The sequence below is a fragment of the Prionailurus viverrinus genome, chromosome D4 (assembly GCF_022837055.1).
Source record: "Prionailurus viverrinus isolate Anna chromosome D4, UM_Priviv_1.0, whole genome shotgun sequence".
In the NCBI taxonomy this organism is placed as follows: Eukaryota; Metazoa; Chordata; class Mammalia; order Carnivora; family Felidae; genus Prionailurus; species Prionailurus viverrinus.
Window position 1 is genome coordinate 42,546,694 of NC_062573.1, and position 17,623 is coordinate 42,564,316.

Here is a 17,623-nt window from a genome sequence, read left to right on the forward strand (position 1 = left end):
AGGCACGTTATCACCCACCACAAGAGAAAGGCAGGATAACTGACGTGCATCCCTAAAAATACTCAGCTGGCTTTTCATGCATAGCCCTATCCTTTAAAATATTACACCGATTTGCATTATTTGTTGTTGCAACTAATGACAGTGCCAGGGAAAGCGCATGCTGCAGTGGAAAAGGCTGAGGCTCGGGGGTCACAGATAAATCCTCGTGTAAGTTTCAGTTCCTTCTCAGGGGCCCAGTGGTTTCTGCCTATTGGGGTTTGTACCACTGCCTTGCTTTCCTAGCTAACCCTGCTTTTTCACCTGTAATCCCATCATACATGGGGTTAACAACACCCACTTCAAAGGGTTTCTGTAAAGATTCATTGAAATAATATGTTAAGTGTTGGACACACACTAGTGACTCAATAAATGGTAGCTCTTATTATAAGAACAAACCGTTTTCTTTTTTTAAATCAACTGTAAGTCATCTGCATGAGTTATACCATAATCCTGTTCGATTTAGCCTTCCTTATGCCGAGAGCTAAATAAAATTCTCAGTTCATTCTGCGGGACGAGGAGTTATTCTTGCCTTCTTTCTCTGGGCGCCCGTAGGACTTTGCACATCCTCTGTTAAAGCCTCAGAGATGTTGTACCAACATTGCCGATGGACATGTCAATCTCCCACACTGGCCTGGGAGCTCACTGATAGGAAGGAACGCTTTACTCTCCTTGGTACCCCACACACCCCGCACAGGGCCTGGCCAAAGGTGCGCCACAAATGTTTACTGAAGGAAAACACTGCAAAATTGCGCAGAGAAAAGGCGATGGGAGAAAAAATGCCTACTCTGGCCCGCACTCTCACTCTTCTTGAATAAAAACTATAACTGGTTTCAGGGTGTGTATGAGTAACACACAATCCTTCACTCACACACCTACTCAAAACTGAGTGCCCAGATGCCACCCAGGACAAAAGAGGCGTGGAAGCCGAGCCGAAGGAGACAGTGGTTCTAAAAGAACATCTTTAAAATGTGGACTCCAGAGGCGCCTGGGTGGCTCAGTCGGTTAAGCGTCCGACTTCAGCTCAGGTCACGATCTCACGGTCCGTGAGTTCGAGCCCCGCGTCGGGCTCTGGGCTGATGGCTCAGAGCGTGGAGCCTGCTTCCGATTCTGTGTATTCCTCTCTCTCCACCCCTCCCCTGTTCATGTGCTCTCTCTGTCTCAAAAATAAATAAACGTTAAAAAAATAATAATAATAAAATGTGGACTCCAGTGTAGTTTGGGGAACCATCTAAAACACTGCTGCTCAGAGTGTAGCTGACAGAGTAACTATGTTGAAATTACCCGACAGCTTGTTCAGGTTCCTGGTCCCCTCCTCAGTTCTGATGAATCAGAACCTCTGAAGATACATCACTGTTTTATACATCTTAGACTCAATAAAATATGTTGCAGCAAATTTTCAATTTGAGAACACCCATGCTAAAATGCTTAATCATTCCTTCCCCATCTCCTTCCCACTCTTCCCCCCTCCATCTTTAAAAAATAATTTTTGGGAGGGCGCCTGGGTGGCTCAGTCGGTTGAGCTTCCGACTTCAGCTCAGGTCACGATCTCGTGGTCTGTGAGTTCGGGCCCCGCGTCGGGCTCTGTGCTGACAGCTCAGAGCCTGGAGCCTGCTTCGGATTCTGTGTCTCCCTCTCTCTCTCTGTCCCTCCCCCGCTCAAGCTCTGTCTCTCTCTCTATCAAAAATAAACATTAAAAAAAATTTTTTTTAATAAAATTTATTTATTTTTAATAAATAAATACAGCGGGGGAGGGGCAGAGAGAGAGAGGGAGACACAGAATCCGAAGCAGGTTCCAGGCTCTAAGCTGTCAGCACAGAGCCCGACGCGCGGCTCAAACCCACGGACCGTGAGATCATGACCTGAGCTGAAGTCAGACACTTAACCAACTGAGCCACCCAGGCGCCCCGAAATAAATAAAATCTTTAAAAGGGGCAGGGGGGTCTAAGATAGCACAGTGGAGGGGCATGTAATCCAGTTTTGGAGGGGTGGGCCTCACAGATGCCATCTCGGATAAAATGATCTAAAGAATAAGTAGAAATCAGGTGGGCATTGAAGGAATGGCAGTTCCTGTTACAGAAGGAACAGTGTGTAAAAGTCAAGAGGTTAGGGTAGACGTGCTGGGTTTGGGAAACAAAGAGGTTTAGCAAGGCTGAAACTCCAAATTCAGGGGAAGGGTTAAGAGATAAGGCTGGAGTTGTAAACGAGGCCAGCCCGAGGAGGCACGGGAACAAGGGAGACGATGAACTCCGTCTGGGACACGCTTACGTCAAGGTGCTATGGGACAGCCACGGGGGTCACCTGGGCCATCTAGGAGATCTCCGAAAGCAGCAGGATGGAGGAGAGGAGCACCTGAGAGGGAGCTCCAGAGAGGCCACAGGGGGAAGACATCAATATTTAAGCCTGACGTGCAGCTGGGGGCCCGAGGGGCTCAGTCGGTGAAGTGTGTGTGACTCTTGACTTTGGCTCGGGCCATGAGCTCACGGTTCGTGAGATGGAGCCCCCATCGGGCTCCGTGCTGAGTGTGGGGTCTGCTTGGGATTCTCTCTCTCTCCCTCTCCCCCACTTGCTTTCTGTCTCCCTCTCTCAAAGTCAACATTTGAAAAAACTAAGTGCCATTATGTACATAACTCACATTCTTTTACGAGCAAAAATAAGCACAGCGTTGTCCTAAGGGCTTTCATACTAAATACGTGTTGGCAATGAAATGTGAGATACAAAGGAGACACTCGCTATGGCAAAGGATCCTACGGTCCCCTTACCTGTAAAATGGCATGGTAGGCTCGACTCATATACGCAAGCCAGGCCTGTGGCAGGAAAATCGCACGGTGCCACTCAGAAAGCTGGATGTGAACCTGCGGGGGAAAAACACACCGCCACGTAAGTTAGACTATGCGGTATGAAAGCAGAATGAAATTCTTCCCTTCCCCTTATTTAAATGATTTAGATCCTAAAAACAAACCGAATGAGTCTAGGATCAGAACCACAAATAAGATCTTTTGGCTGCTTTCAAAGGAGAAGGGTTTCGAGCCCTGTAAAGACAAAATAAAAGAAGCCTGGAATTTTCTAAAATTAAAATTAAAAAATTTTCTAAAATTAAAGCAAGGAGAATTCTACAACAGTAACAAGTCAGGACGCATGCGTAATACAAACGTGTCCCTGAAAGTTAGGGGGAAACCCTGCGAAGCCTCTTGCCAGTGTCAGGAAACCAGGTATCGTCTAGCCAATCCCACCCCCCCCCCCCCCCGACCATTTTCAATGAAAATAAATATTGCTCACATCCCAGATTTCCAATAGGACAGTTTCGGAAGTAATGACCTGAAAGGGGCGACGGAAACATCACGCGTAGAAACCACGACAGCGAGAGGTGCAAACGGACAAGTGCACGGGGCAAACGGGCATACCGCTAGACCGGCGCCCTTTCATCAGGGTGGGTGAACAAGAGAAAGAGGGTATGTGCCAACACCGAAGCCTTGTTTCTGAAGAGAGGCCCAGACAAAACATCGGGTTTTCATAGTCATTTCTGTTTCTCCCCATTAGTACAAGGCTATCTTGCAACAAATCTTCCCAAGGCCTGCTTCTGTTAAAGGAAGATCGCTCAAGAACAACAGTCAGCGTGCATCACGTTTCACATTTCCTGTAGCTCATCTCATCCAAACCCAAACACCTGAAACGTCAGCGTGGGTCCCACAGACCAAAGACGACGACAACCAACCAGGCAGGCAAGTGTCCACAGAATTGCCCCAGAATCATGATAACTGGGAGTGTGTTAAGGAGATTTTGCTGTATTAGAGGAATTAATTTTCTCAAGGGCTTTGTGATAGGGAAGCGAAGAGCCTCTCTGAATACAGCTCATCCCCAGGGCCTCTGGTATTTTCTGTAATCCCAGTCTTAGTGCGGGCCTACTATACACAAGCTACTACGAAAGGGCTCTGAGGATTATCTTTTTTTTTTCTTTAATTTTTTTTAATGTTTATTCATTTTTGACACAGGGCATGAGTGGGGGAGGGGCAGAGAGAGAGAGAGAGAGAGAGAGAGAGAGAGAGAGAGAGACAGCATCTGAAGCAGGCTCTAGGCTCTGAGCTGTCAGCAAAGAGCCTGACGCAGGGCTCAAACTCACAGACCACGACATCTATCATGACCTGAGCGGAGGTCGGACACTTAACCGACGGAGCCACCCCGGTGCCCCAAGGCTAGGATTATCAACCGATCTATGTCTGCTGAGATCTTTCTAGCGGGAGAGTCAAAAATGGGCAGTCGGGTTATAAGGCCAAAGTATGAGGAACCCACGAGAATGAGAAGAACAAAGAACATTAACTCTGTCTGCTATCACTTCTCATTCCCCCACGGTTTAAAAAAAATTCTTTTTGATATTCAGACAGTATAAAAGATACAACATGAAATGAACTTTAAAAAAAAATGATAAAGACAGGTTTCTTCTTTTTCTGATTAAGTACTCACTGCATCGAGTAGGGGAGGGGGAGCCGGGTCACTATGTCAACAAAAATCCTTGAAGGGGCAGGCCCAGGGATTCTTGCTCCCTCTCTTGTTATCCAGGAAGGAGACTACAACCTAGGCCGTATTTCCAGCTAGAGAGGCATTAATCAGTCCTTGGCCCTGCTCTCTTGTTTCCAAAATGTGGGGAATTTTCCTATCGATTCCATTTCCGTTTCATAAAGTACATTAACTATCAAGTCCTATTTTGAGACCCGGATTTAACAGAGAGAACGCTCAAACACCGCAACCAAAACTTTTTTCTCTTCTCTCAGAGCCTCAAAATAGTCCAGTATTTTCCTGCCAAAGGAACCACGGGCATCACTGCACTACTGAGAATATCCACGGTCTCAGCAAATTGCCAAAAAGAGCACTGGATGTTTCTGGAAGGACAATGGTCGCAATTGCTTCTCAAACCTGAGTTAAAAAAGGAAAGTATTATGGGAAAAAATGTGAAGGAAAATGAGCAAATCAAACGTTGAGCTTCTAAGGGCAAAAGCATTCATGCCCGGAAACCTGTTTAAAAGGAGGTTAGAAACTGAAGGTGAAAGCCAGTACTCCAGCTGCCACTCCAACCACATCTGAAGGTGGGTGCGGGGACACAGCAGAAAGCGTGAGCCCACACCCCAGCCTGAACTACTCATGTTTTATGAGAGTATACGTAGTCTCGGGGTTCTCTGGAGTCAGCCGTGAATAAATCTCCTTAAAAATGCACTCTCTTGCTCTTTCCCTTACTCAAGAGAAACTTAGGGAAACAGTTTAAAGTGAGTCGTGCTCTTACACGCCGGTCGTGTCACACGCAAAAGAGACTTCCTTGACCATTTTTAACAAAAACACATTTTAGGAGGCTACTCTAATTCAGTGTATAGCCACCCAGGGAGGGTATTGATGCTCGGCTGAAAAATACAATTAGCATTTCTAAAGTATGAAAAGTATGTCTAATTTGCTACACTTTGAGAAGTCTCTGAAGGAAATCCAATCGACGAAATTAACCGCAAATCATGAACTTGCAACCTCATCATGCGGCGGATGGTAAAGCAGGGCGCTCAACCACCGTGCGCCAAGTTGCAATGGATGTGAAATTTACTTTTGCTTTACGTACACCCGTGCAATGACAGGTGTCTGATGGACTGTTGACATGAGCAGGTTCTATGATCTGGGGATGACTAAGAGTTTCTAGGTGGAAGAGGTAGTAAGTATAATGAAACGTTACGCTTGTGCCTAAAAAGAGACCACGTTAGAGAAACAGACACAAGTAGGGGACGGGGGAAGACACTGGGGTAAGGGCAGGGACGGGAGCACATTACAGGCCTAAATATAAAACAGGTTGTCAGGGTAGACCTCGCTGAGAAGGTGAAGCCTGAATGAAGACCTGAATGCAACGAAGATACAAACACCCAGATAAGGCGGCGCCTACTCGGTGGGCTCAGCATTTGACTCCATTTTGGCTTGAGTCATGATCCCAGGGTCATGGGATCAAGCCCCGTGTCAGACTCTGTGCTAAGCATGGACCCTGCTTATGACTCTCTCACTCTCTCTCTCTCATGCTCTTTCTCTCTCTTAAAAAAAAAAAAAAAAAAAGGAAAAACACAGGTAAGTGCTGATGGGAATGTAAAACAGTTATTATGGAAAACAGGTCATTCCTCCAAAAAGTCAAACACAGAATTACCCTTTGACCCAGCTATTCCAATCCTACGTATATACCCAAAAGAATCAAAACCATGTATTCAAACAAACACTGTACACGAATGTGCATAACAGCACTTTCACAATTAGCCAAAAGGTGGAAAGAACCCACACGTTCAATGAATGAATGAATGAATGAATGAATGAAATATATCTACAATGGAATATTCAGCCATAAAAAGGAATGGCATACAGATGCACGCTAGAACGTAGATGAACTGTCAAAACATTTACGTGAAAGAGAAAGAAGCCAGGCACAAAGGTTGCATGCTATATGATTCTATTTATATGATATATCCAGAGTAGGTCATCCATATAGACAGAAAGCAAATTAGTGGTTGTCAGGTGAGGGGAAGAGAGAGGGGAAGGGAAGAAGGGAGGGAGAAATGGGAAGTGAGAGTTTGATGCACACAGGGTCTCACTGGAGGGGGATGAAAATGTTCTGGAACTAGCTAGAGGTGATGGTTTGCACACTGTGACTACACTAAATACCACTGCGTTAAGCTTTGAAGGTGTTAGTTTTACGTTATGTGAATTTTACCTCGATTGAAAACACACAAACACACAAGGTAAGGCAAAAGTCCTACAGCAAGCCCATGGCTAACCTGTCTGAGGAACACATAGAAGGCCAGTGTAACCAACCAACCAACCATCACAGACAGAGTGAGAGAGAGAGAAGGTCGGCAAATTAACAGGGCACTCAGGGAATGCAGGGAAGTGACTTCGAGGTCACGTTCCAGGACTTGTGTTAGTATTCTTAGGAAAGGGGGAGCCATTACAAGGTTTTGGGAAGAATGACATGACATAGTGAATAGTGTAGAAGATCATGGTGACTGCTACGTTGAGAACAGACTGTAGGGGGCAAAGATCAGAGCAGAGACACGTCCTCGCAGGCTACTGCAACCATCCGGGTACGAGAGAACCATGGCTCAGAGGCGCGTCCGCAACCTGCAGGATACTAGTTTTCGAATATTTACCTATATAATTCTTCCATTCACCCCAAATGTTCAGCAAAATGCCAAGACATAAAACAGAAAATAGGTAAGACTTGTCTCAGTGAAGTGAGGAGGAAGGCTTGGGGGGCTTGGTGTTCAGCCCTCTTGCTCATTAGATGCGACTGGTAAAGGTCCCTGAGATGCCTGAAAACACAGCTTTAACCAGAAGGACATAAAATAGATCAGCGGTTGTCAGGAGAAGGCGGGGCGGAAAGGGACTGACTACCAAGGAGCATGGGGGAATTTTTAGGGTGACAGAACTGCTCTTCTTTTGACTGTGGTACCGGTTCCATGAATGTGTGTACTTGTAAAAATCCATAGAACTGTGTACTAAGAGACGAGAAATCTACCGTATGTATATTATGCCTCAACACACACGCAAGATTAAAGATACATAGTTTGAAAGTCGCTACTTTCAGATTGTAGTGCTTCTCAAACCCTCTCCCCCCACCATCTATGACACTCTGTACACTCGCCATGAGCATTGCAAATCCACTCTTCCTTTTATACCGTTCGTGTTTCTATCAACACCACCCGCCAATATCCCAGTCACCCAGTCACCCAGGTTGGGAACTTCTGACTTATCCCGGACTTCCTTCTTGCCCCCAACTCAAGCGTCAACTCCACCACTGAAATGTTTCTTCTATTTTCCCATACCTTCCGCTTCACTGCCTTTTTCCTAATTCCTGCCCAGAGTACTGAGGCCCCTAACTGATCTCCCAACAGCCGAAAATCTTTCCTCCTTCTAACACATCCTAAACGGTGCTGCTACTCTTACATTAACTCGGAACTTCTTTTCCCAAACCTTTGATGGTTCATTAAAGAATACGGTCCCAACTCTTCTGTACTAGGTTCAAAGCCTTTTAGAATCAAAAGCCCACCATTTACTTTAAGAAATAATTTGTTCTCATGTAAGAACTCTGCTGGCCAAGATCCCCAACCAATTTCCCCAGATGATTTCCTGGTCTTCTCTTTCATTTAACCTGCATCCTGGCTGAATTGGGTTATAAACCAATTCCCAAGTCAGTCCTCTACTCTACAGGACTACTTCTAGGGCCTGGGATGCCCTGTCCTTCTCTCATCTCTACTCCCTGAAATAATTTCTTCCATCTCTATGCTTCCAGGATGCTACCAACCTCTCCTATAACATTCGACCGATTCCATGTTAGATTATTTGTGCATGCACCTTACCCTCAAACAATGCTAAGGGCAGAGATCACGTCCTGTTCCTCTTGGAATCCCTCCCACGGACCCATAAGAGTGTCTTGTGTTCAAGTAAGTACCTGCTGAGTTTAATCGGATTTAATGCACAGTATTGGCTTTAAGACAAAATTCTGTCATGAGAAAACTGTATGACCATAAACAAGTCATCACAGAAAATCGTGAAGTTCAACTTTCAACCCCTCTGGAAACACGGTGTTAGAACACTTTTTTTTAGCAGACACAGCTAAATTCAAACACAAGTTGTTGAGGACACAGTTCTAAAAGCGTGTCCAAAATGTTCTGGCCAGGAAAGGTTTAATTCCATCTGAAAACAGAGTGAGTGACAAAGCAAAATTTTAAAGCGGGTATTAGGAGCAGAGAGAGAGGGAGACGGAGAATCCCAAGCAGGCTCCACACTGTCAGCTCAGTGCAAAGCCCAATGTGGGACTTGAACTCATGAAGCATGAGGCCATGACCCGAGCCGAAACCAAGAGGCAGATGCTTAACCAACTGAATCCACCCAGGCGCCCCAAGAAAACATCCATTTTAACAGACTTTCATTAAATACTATAAATCAAGGAAGACAGATGCTGGTGAGGTTGTCAGATGGCCAAAGTAGAAGGAAATAAGGTAGGGTAACATGTACAAATTTACTGATAAACTAGGTGCTTGCTATTGATTTTAAAACCTTAATTTCACAAAGTAAGGCCTTTCCATGTTCCCCAGATGTATATATATTATTATCAAAAGAATAAAAGTACTTAACTTCAGTTGCTACAAAGACATGCCAACACTGAGCCACTACACTTAGTCTGTGATGTGCCCACACTCATCCCACATTTCTTCTCCTCCCAGAAGAAAAACCATTTGTACTTAGTGTTCGAGACCCCAAAAGCCACTCAATGGCCCATTGTTTATATATGAGATATAATAGCCTTCAATTTTCTGTCAATAGTAATCTTGTTTGCACAAAAATAATTTTGTTATTCCTGTCTCCTGACAAATGGTGACTGGAGGACAAGAAGGGAGGGCTTGTAGAGGACACATTTTTAAAGTTAAATGACACTCGTTTCTTTGTGGGTGCTTTCTGGACATTTCAAAGTCTGACTCCCCCCCTTCCCTCCTTCGTCCTCTCTCTCTTCCACAGCCTATCTCTCTCTCCCCGCTCCCCCCCCCCATCAGTATAACATTAGCTTGAAAGCTGACAATTCAGTCACATCTCAAGCAACCATTTACTTACTCTGTTATTTAATAGGAGGGGGGAAAACCCAGTTACCATAACAACTCACATCACATGGCAATTATGGAGTCTCTAAAATACAGCAAACCATACTTTTCACAGTGTTTTCTAAGGGGAATGTGTAATAAGCACAGATACCACTTCTCCCAATGATTATTCTGAATTTCTATCTAATTGTTTCATATTGCATGAATGTTACTGCTACTCCATATTCTTCATACGAAATATGTTTTTAAGTAAGAAGGAACTGAAAGAAAAAGGCAAATATATTACTTGTAGTTCAAACGATGGGGTATAGCCCACCTATTTCCGGGCATCTGGGGGGGGGGGGTGGGAATCCATAGAAGGCAGAAGAAAAGCAAGATTAATATCTAGAGGAAAAAGAATCAAATGATGATCCATGAGAAAGGAAGAGAGGAAGGAAGGAAGGAAGGAAGGAAGGAAGGAAGGAAGGAAGGAAGGAGAGAAAGGGCGAGAAAGAGGGAGAGGGAGAGAGAGAACGAAAGATTGATTTCATTCAGAGTAGTGCTACCAAGAAGTCCAGATAAGGTTTCTCTGAAATAAAAACGAAAAAGAGCTCATTACCTAATGCAGAGGCAGAAATATGGTTGGGTGGCAGCAGCAAGATTGGGAGAATTTGCCTGTGTCCAAAGATGGAGGAAATAATGAAGCAAGACTGCCATTCCCATCCAGGGACAAACCACCGTCATCCAATTTAGGTGAGGGTGTCATGTCAGAGTTAGAAATGCCAAAGGATGACAAGGCAGGCAGCAAATTTCAGGGAAGGAAACTGTCTGTCATTCACCTTCAGCTTCCTCATCAACAGGAATCAAGTTCGTCTCAGGATGAGAACGTGTAGTTTAAATCAGAGCAGAAGTGGGGCGCCTGGATGGCTCAGTCGGTTAAGCGCCCGACTTCGCTTAGGTCATGATCTCACAGTCTGTGAGTTCGAGCCCCGCATCGGGCTCTGTGCTGACAGCTTGGAGCCTGGAGCCTGTTTCAGATTCTGTGTCTCCCTCTCTCTCTGCCCCTCCCCTGTTCATGCTCTGTTTCTCTCTGTCTCAAAAATAAATAAACGTTAAAAAAAAAATTTAAATCAGAGCAGAAGAGGACAGTCACTTGGAGCTTGGAGAAGCCCTACGAAGTCTGGAATGACCCCTGGTTATTCCCTGTTCAAAGGAGCGGAGAGAGAGGGCCACTTCAGGTTTAGAAAGCCCTAAACAGAATGATGATGACACAGAACTCCTCCCGGATGTCAGGTCAAACTCAAATCAGACTCACGTATCTGCGAGTCTTCCAAAAGTATCATGGGAGAGTTTCACTGTAAGAAGAGTCAATTAAAAAAAAATTTTTTTTTAAAGTTTTCAAAAAGAAGACAATACAATAATCTCCAAAAGAATACATCACAGGTTAAATCAGCGGTTCATAGCTAGTTTTCCACAAAATGAAAAGTTCCTTGGTTTACTAAACCTAGTTTTCGGGAAATATTGACAATTACGAGAAGCAAAATACACGTCGGAACATGAAGAGCAGAGCGTTTGGGACATTTGGGACACTCAAAACAAAGTTCCTCCACCTATTCATACACATCCACCCACCCACAGTTACAGGCATTAAGAAGGCCATAGCTGGGGCGCCCGGGTGGCGCAGTCGGTTGAGCGTCCGACTTCAGCCAGGTCACCATCTCGCGGTCCGTGAGTTCGAGCCCCGCGTCAGGCTCTGGGCTGATGGCTCGGAGCCTGGAGACTGTTTCCGATTCTGTGTCTCCCTCTCTCTCTGCCCCTCCCCCGTTCATGCTCTGTCTCTCTCTGTCCCAAAATAAACAAACAAACAAACAAGTTAAAAAAAAATAAAAAAAATTAAAAAAAAAGAAGGCCATAGCATATCCTACAAGTATACGTCACCTGTGGGAGGAAGACAAGGCTACCTCTATGTACTCATATAAATGAAAAGTGACATAAAACAGTGCATAAGAGCTATTCAAATTATAATAATGTCATTTCTGGAAGCCCTCAATAACCGGTAGATTCACCATCATGTTAATTACAACATTCAGGAAAAAGGAAACCATCATACCACGCGCACATACAAAGTCTAAGGCGCATCCGTGTTTCAAAAGGATTAAAATCATCAAGTCAACAAATGTCCACTATGTGCCAGGAATACTGGGTACGCTGGAACTACAGGCGACCAAAACCAACTTCCTGATTTTATAAACTTTTCACGTCACAGAAGGGGACAGACCCCAAGCTTCAGGGTTAGTGGGAATGGATGGATAGATTGAGCGAAGAGCCTCATATATCAAATAAATTGAATTCACAGTTAGAAACATTCCTAAAGACAACTCCAAACAGTTTCCAAATTTTCACTGGAAAATTCTATCAAGTATTTAAGGAAAAATTATTTCTTAGGACAGCATTACACAGTAACACATCAGGCAGAGATAATACAAGGAAACTACAGAACAATATCCTTCATGAGCACAGATGCAAACTTCCTTAACAAAATGTAATTAATAAATCAAATTCAGCAATGTGTAAATAGGATAATACACTACGATTACATGGAGTTTTTCCTAGGAATGAAGATTTGGTTCACTTAGACAAATCAAAATAATTTGTCATATCAACAAGTTCAAAAACTATACAGTCCTATGAATAGATATAGAAAAAACCCATGTGACACAATTCAACATCGATTTGTGACAAAAACTCTCAGCAATTTAGGAATAAAAAGAAACTTTGTCAGTCTGATAAAGGATATCTACAAAATCTTTATGCTAAAATAAGGTAAATATAACATATTCAATGTTAAGACACTGAACGTTTTCCCACAAAACTGTGTATGAGATAAGAATGTATGCCCTTACCAGTCCAGTTCAACACTGCTGGAGGGCCCCAGGCAAAAAGACAAGAAAAAGAAATGAAAGGCACACCGATAAGAAAAAAAAAAAAAAAAAAATTAAGACCATCTCTACACACAATGTTACCATGAAAAACAAAAAGCTACAAAAAAGTAACAAGAATATATAAGTAGGTTTAGTAAAGTCATAGAAAAGTATCCATTATATGTTTATATACTAGCAAGGAGCGGTTGGAAATTAAGACCAATAAAAAAAACACTTTGAGGCACTAGCATCAAAATACTTAGGGACACTCAATACTCATTAAATTTAACAAAATACGCACAAGATTTGTAGTAAAACACTGACCTAAAATAATCGAAAGCTATACCCTGTGCATGAGTTCAAAGACTCAATATTAGTAAGATGTCAATTCTCTCCCAAATTTATCTACACAGATTCAATATCTCTCTAACCAAAATTACAGCTGACGCTTTTTTTGTTTTTTGTGGTTTCTCAAAGCTAATTTAAAATTTACATGGAAAGGCAAAAGGCTTAAGACAGTCAGATGTTAAAACAACAAAACTGGAGGACTCATATTGCTTGATTTCAAGACTTCTTATACAGCAACACTAATTAAGCCGTATGGTTCTGATTTAAAGCACACACATACAGATCAATGGAACAAAATTGAGTGCAGAAATAGACCCACACATATGGACAAGTGATTTTCCACAAAGGTGCCTTGGTGAAGAAAGAGTGGTACATTCAAAAAATACAACCCATACCTTGTGAAAAGTTAAGTTACACAGATCGTAGGCTGAAACGTAAACTGTAAGACTTCTGTAAGTAAACACAGGAGATCGTCAAGTGACTAATGGATAAACTATATATAGTATGTCCCTACAATGGAATATTATTAGGCCATAAAAAGAAAGTACTGATACGTGTGACCACAAGTACAAACTTTGAAAACATTATGCTAAGTGAAAGAAGTCAGACAAAAAAGACCACATACTGCATGATTCCATTTACATGAAATGTTCAAAATAGGCAGATCTATCAAGACAGAAAGTGTACGAGTGGTTGCTAGAGGCTAGGGAGAGAGGAAAATGGAGAGTGGCTGCTGATAGGTACAGAATTTCTTTTTGGTATGATGAAAAAACAGAAAATCTTTGAGGCTTTGGGTTGGAGAGAAAGCAAGAACATAAATAGAAAAACTTGATAAACTGGAATTCGTTAAAGCTAACAATTTGCTCTTTAAAACACACTGCCAAGGAAATAAAAAGACAAGTATACAGATTCAGTATAAAAATTTTTTTTTGCAAAACACATTTCTAAGAAAGAATTTATGTCAGAATATATAAGGAACTCTCATTTGAAAACAATAACCTGGTTTAAAAAAAATAGGTAAAACAACACAATGCTTCATGGAAGATATGAATGGCAAAAAATGCATGAAAACATGCTCAACATCAATAGTCATTAAGGAAGCACAAAACCACAAAGAGAAACCACTATCCATGTATGAGAACGGCTAGCTTTTAAGAAACTGGTCATACTGCGCATGGGCAAAGCGGCAGGGCACCCGGGACTCCCTTCCATTGCTGGCGGGGACTCAAAATGGGACAGTCACCAGGAAAAGTTTGCTAGTTTCTCATATTCACTTACCAGATGGCTTAGCAAGCCCAAGCCTACGTCTTTATTTACTCAAAAAGACATGAAAACAGATGTCCACACGTACACCTTACGAGAACTGCTTATAGCAGCTTCAGTCATAATTGCCAAAAGCTGGAAACAACCCAAGGGTCCATCAACGGCTGAATAAACCAACTGAAACTCTCATGACAGACTTTTTTTTTTTCTAAATAAAAAGACCCAGAAGCAGTGATGAGAAACCCAAGGCAAGTCTGAAGGAACTTCAGCTGTAATAATACCAAAAGGACTGCAACAAAGCAAACACTAGAGTCATCTTGGGAAGATCCAAAGGTATTTTTTAAATGTTCTCTGCTTAACCTGGGACTAGGGAAGGTAGTTCAAGGACCACCCTGAGTCACACTGCTGGGATCAGTTTCCAGGCTCCTCCACTTACTAGTTCTGTGATGTCGAGCACAATAGCTGTACCAACCTCACAGTGTCAATATAGAGATTAAAGGAATTTATATATAGGGGTGCCTGGGTGACTCAGTCACTTAAGCGTCTGACTTTGGCTCAGGTCATGATTTCACGGTTTGTGAGTTCGAGCCCCACATCAAGCTCTGTGCTGACAGCTGGGAGCCTGGAGCCTGCTTCCCATTCTGTATCTCCCTCTCTCTCTGCCCCTCCCCTGCTCACACTCTGTCTCTCTCTCAAAAAAGAATAAACATTAAAAAAAAAAAGGAATTTATATTTATATATATAAATTGCCACACACACACACACACACACACACGGCAATTTTTAAAACGCCTGAGCTGGTTATTAGCTATTTATTATTATTCCAATTATTATTCTGATTAACCAGATCTTAAAACTCTTATTTGTTGTTGCCTAGTTTGAGAAAATGGATGATTCATTCTCTATCTCTGCCTTTTTTTTTTTTTTGATGAATTACAATAGGATGAATTCAAACAAAAATCCCACCACAGGTTTGACAAAATTCTATCCAATATATCTTCTAACTGACTTGTAAAATAATGATTTCTTGGGGCTCCTGGATGGCTCAGTCAGTTAAGTGTCCAACTCTCGATTCTGGCTCACGTCATGATCTCACAGCTTGTGAGTTTGAGCCCCGCACTGGGTTTTACGCTGACAGTGCGGATCCTGCTTGAGATTTTCTCTGCCTCTCTCTCTCTCTCTCTCTCTGCCCCTTCCCTGCTTGAGCGCACATGCTCGCTCTCTCTCTCTCTCTCAAAATAAATAAACAAATGAATAAATAAATAATAAATATGAAAATAAATAAAATATTTTCTCATCTCTTTGAAATTTTCTAGGCATCTACAAGACAAGCAACAAGCATTTTAATCCAAATATTTTCTCTGTTCATATCCAAGCCACACCCCATAAATTCTGATGCCATTTGCTGAATTTACTAGATTGCCTTCTGCTAGTCCCTGTGTTAACAATTTTTATTGTTTCTGTTCTGATGGTGACTTTTAAAGTCAGCTTTCCATTAATACTTAACACTGTGGTTATCCTTCAATCTCCTAGGTGCACAGCGTAAAAATACAAAAAGGCACCAAACTCTATCTTCTCCATAGCCAAGTAATAAGAGGTCAGGGAAAACAAATCTAGAAATCACCTACATTCCCTCTTTCATGAAATTAAACCTCTTTTCTTCCCGGATCTTCATTCCCTCCTCAGTTAAGTGAAGACACTGAATTAGACTAAAAAGGCTTTGAACCAAGTATTTACATAATTTCAACTCTAATTGAATATATGAAAGAACACGGTTGCATAGGATAAATATAGGTCTCTAAAAACTGGCTATGCTAACTGGTAGGATGCAGAATATAATCCGACGAAACTCTGTGATGCCAAGATATATAAATTATGCACCAAAATGAGATTTAGTACAAACATCCAGTAGGAGCTCTAATTAATTTGACATCAAACTATTACATGCTTCACAATTTTTATCTTCATTTATAACTGACTGATGTTAACCTATCATGTCTTAATTATATAAAATAAGCCTCTTTGCTATATTTTGTTATTCATTTATATATTTTAATTTATACACACCCGAACAAGTAACTGTCATAAAACGTGCAAAGATAACACCAAAGTACACACTGCCCATGTGCTCTCTAGCCTCCCTCTTCCCTCTGGTGTTGTTATGATCTGCAATGATCAGACTTTATATAAATCATCTCATGGCATCACACAACTTTATTTTAAAAGGGTAGCCTAGGGGCGCCTGGTTGGCTCGATCTGTTAAACGTCCAACTCTTGATTTCAGCTCAGGCCACGATCTCACGGTTTGTGAGACTGAGCCCTGCATCAGGTTCCGTGCTGACAGCATGAGGCCTGCTTGGGATGCTCTCTCTCTCTGTCTCTCTGCCCCTCTCTGGCTCACACTCTTTCCCTCTCTCTTGAAATAAATAAACTTTAAAATTAAATTTAATTAAAAAATAAAAGGGTAGCCTAAAAACAATAGAATAAACACTAAAACCAAAGGGTTTTTCTCCCCCCTTAAACACTTTTATTTACTGTTCACTCCCAAAATTCACACCATACATAAACACTGGTGCCCTACATACTTGCAAAGGATTCAAATTAAGAAATAGGCAAGATTATTTCTTTAAATAATAAACTCATTATAGCACTTATTCTGAACAATAAGAGTTTAACAACAATGAAATAAACCAAATTTGTACGGACCACTCCCTAATAACAAGGCTGGGCAATGGGAGAAGCGTGCTAGTTTCTTTCAGAAACACATCCAAATATTTTAGTAGTGAATCGGGTCAACTATTGTGATTGCCTTAAAAATTTTTTTAATGTTTTATTATTTATTTTTGAGGGAGAGAGAGAGAGAGAGAGAGCATGAATGGAGGAGGAGCAGAGAGAGAGAGGGAATCCAAAGCAGGCTCCAGGCTCCGAGCTGTCAGCACAGAGCCCCATGTGGGGATAGAACCCACAAGCTGTGAGATCATGACCTGAGCCTAAGTCGGACGCTTAACCGACTGAGCCACCCAGTCGGTTGCCTTTAAAAGCAACTTACATTAATCATGATAAAGACAAAAATTATTTCCAAACACACATTAAATTACAGGTAAGGCAAGGCACCTACCTCATGCACAAGAGCAAGCGAGGTCTGCTTGAAACTTCGCCCTCTACTGGCCATCAGTCGATTCAATGGTTTGCCTTCTTTACTCTGGTACGTTGAAATATCATAACAAAATAACATACCACCTGAAAAAAAAAAACTTATAAAAACACTTCTTATGGGAAAAATTCATTAATCATATTCTCAATAATCCGTATTCACTCAACCTCGATAGAGGTGTTTAGAAACGAAAAGAATTTACTAAGCAAATTATGATTTTTGACTATTGGTGTCTAAGGAAAGAAAAAACAGAAGAGATACAAGACGTCAGCTGTTACTATATTCAAACTATCACTTATTTACAAGCCTTATTCGTT

The 17,623-nt window shown here is 42.2% G+C and overlaps 1 protein-coding gene across 9 annotated transcripts in view; it reads right to left on the reverse strand.

Moving 5' to 3' along the window:
- The window catches only part of FOCAD (focadhesin), a 313,853-nt gene that overhangs the window by 82,166 nt on the left and 214,064 nt on the right, over window positions 1-17,623 (reverse strand). For all 9 annotated transcript variants that reach the window (XR_007146086.1, XM_047828975.1, XM_047828979.1 and 6 more), the window contains 2 exons: window positions 17,271-17,392; window positions 2,799-2,891 (listed from right to left, as the gene is read on the reverse strand). Coding sequence is in view for 8 of the 9 variants with exons in the window: in XM_047828975.1 (XP_047684931.1) it covers window positions 2,799-2,891; window positions 17,271-17,392 (215 nt within the window). In the remaining variant the exon portion in view is untranslated. The remainder of the gene's footprint in view (window positions 1-2,798; window positions 2,892-17,270; window positions 17,393-17,623) is intronic.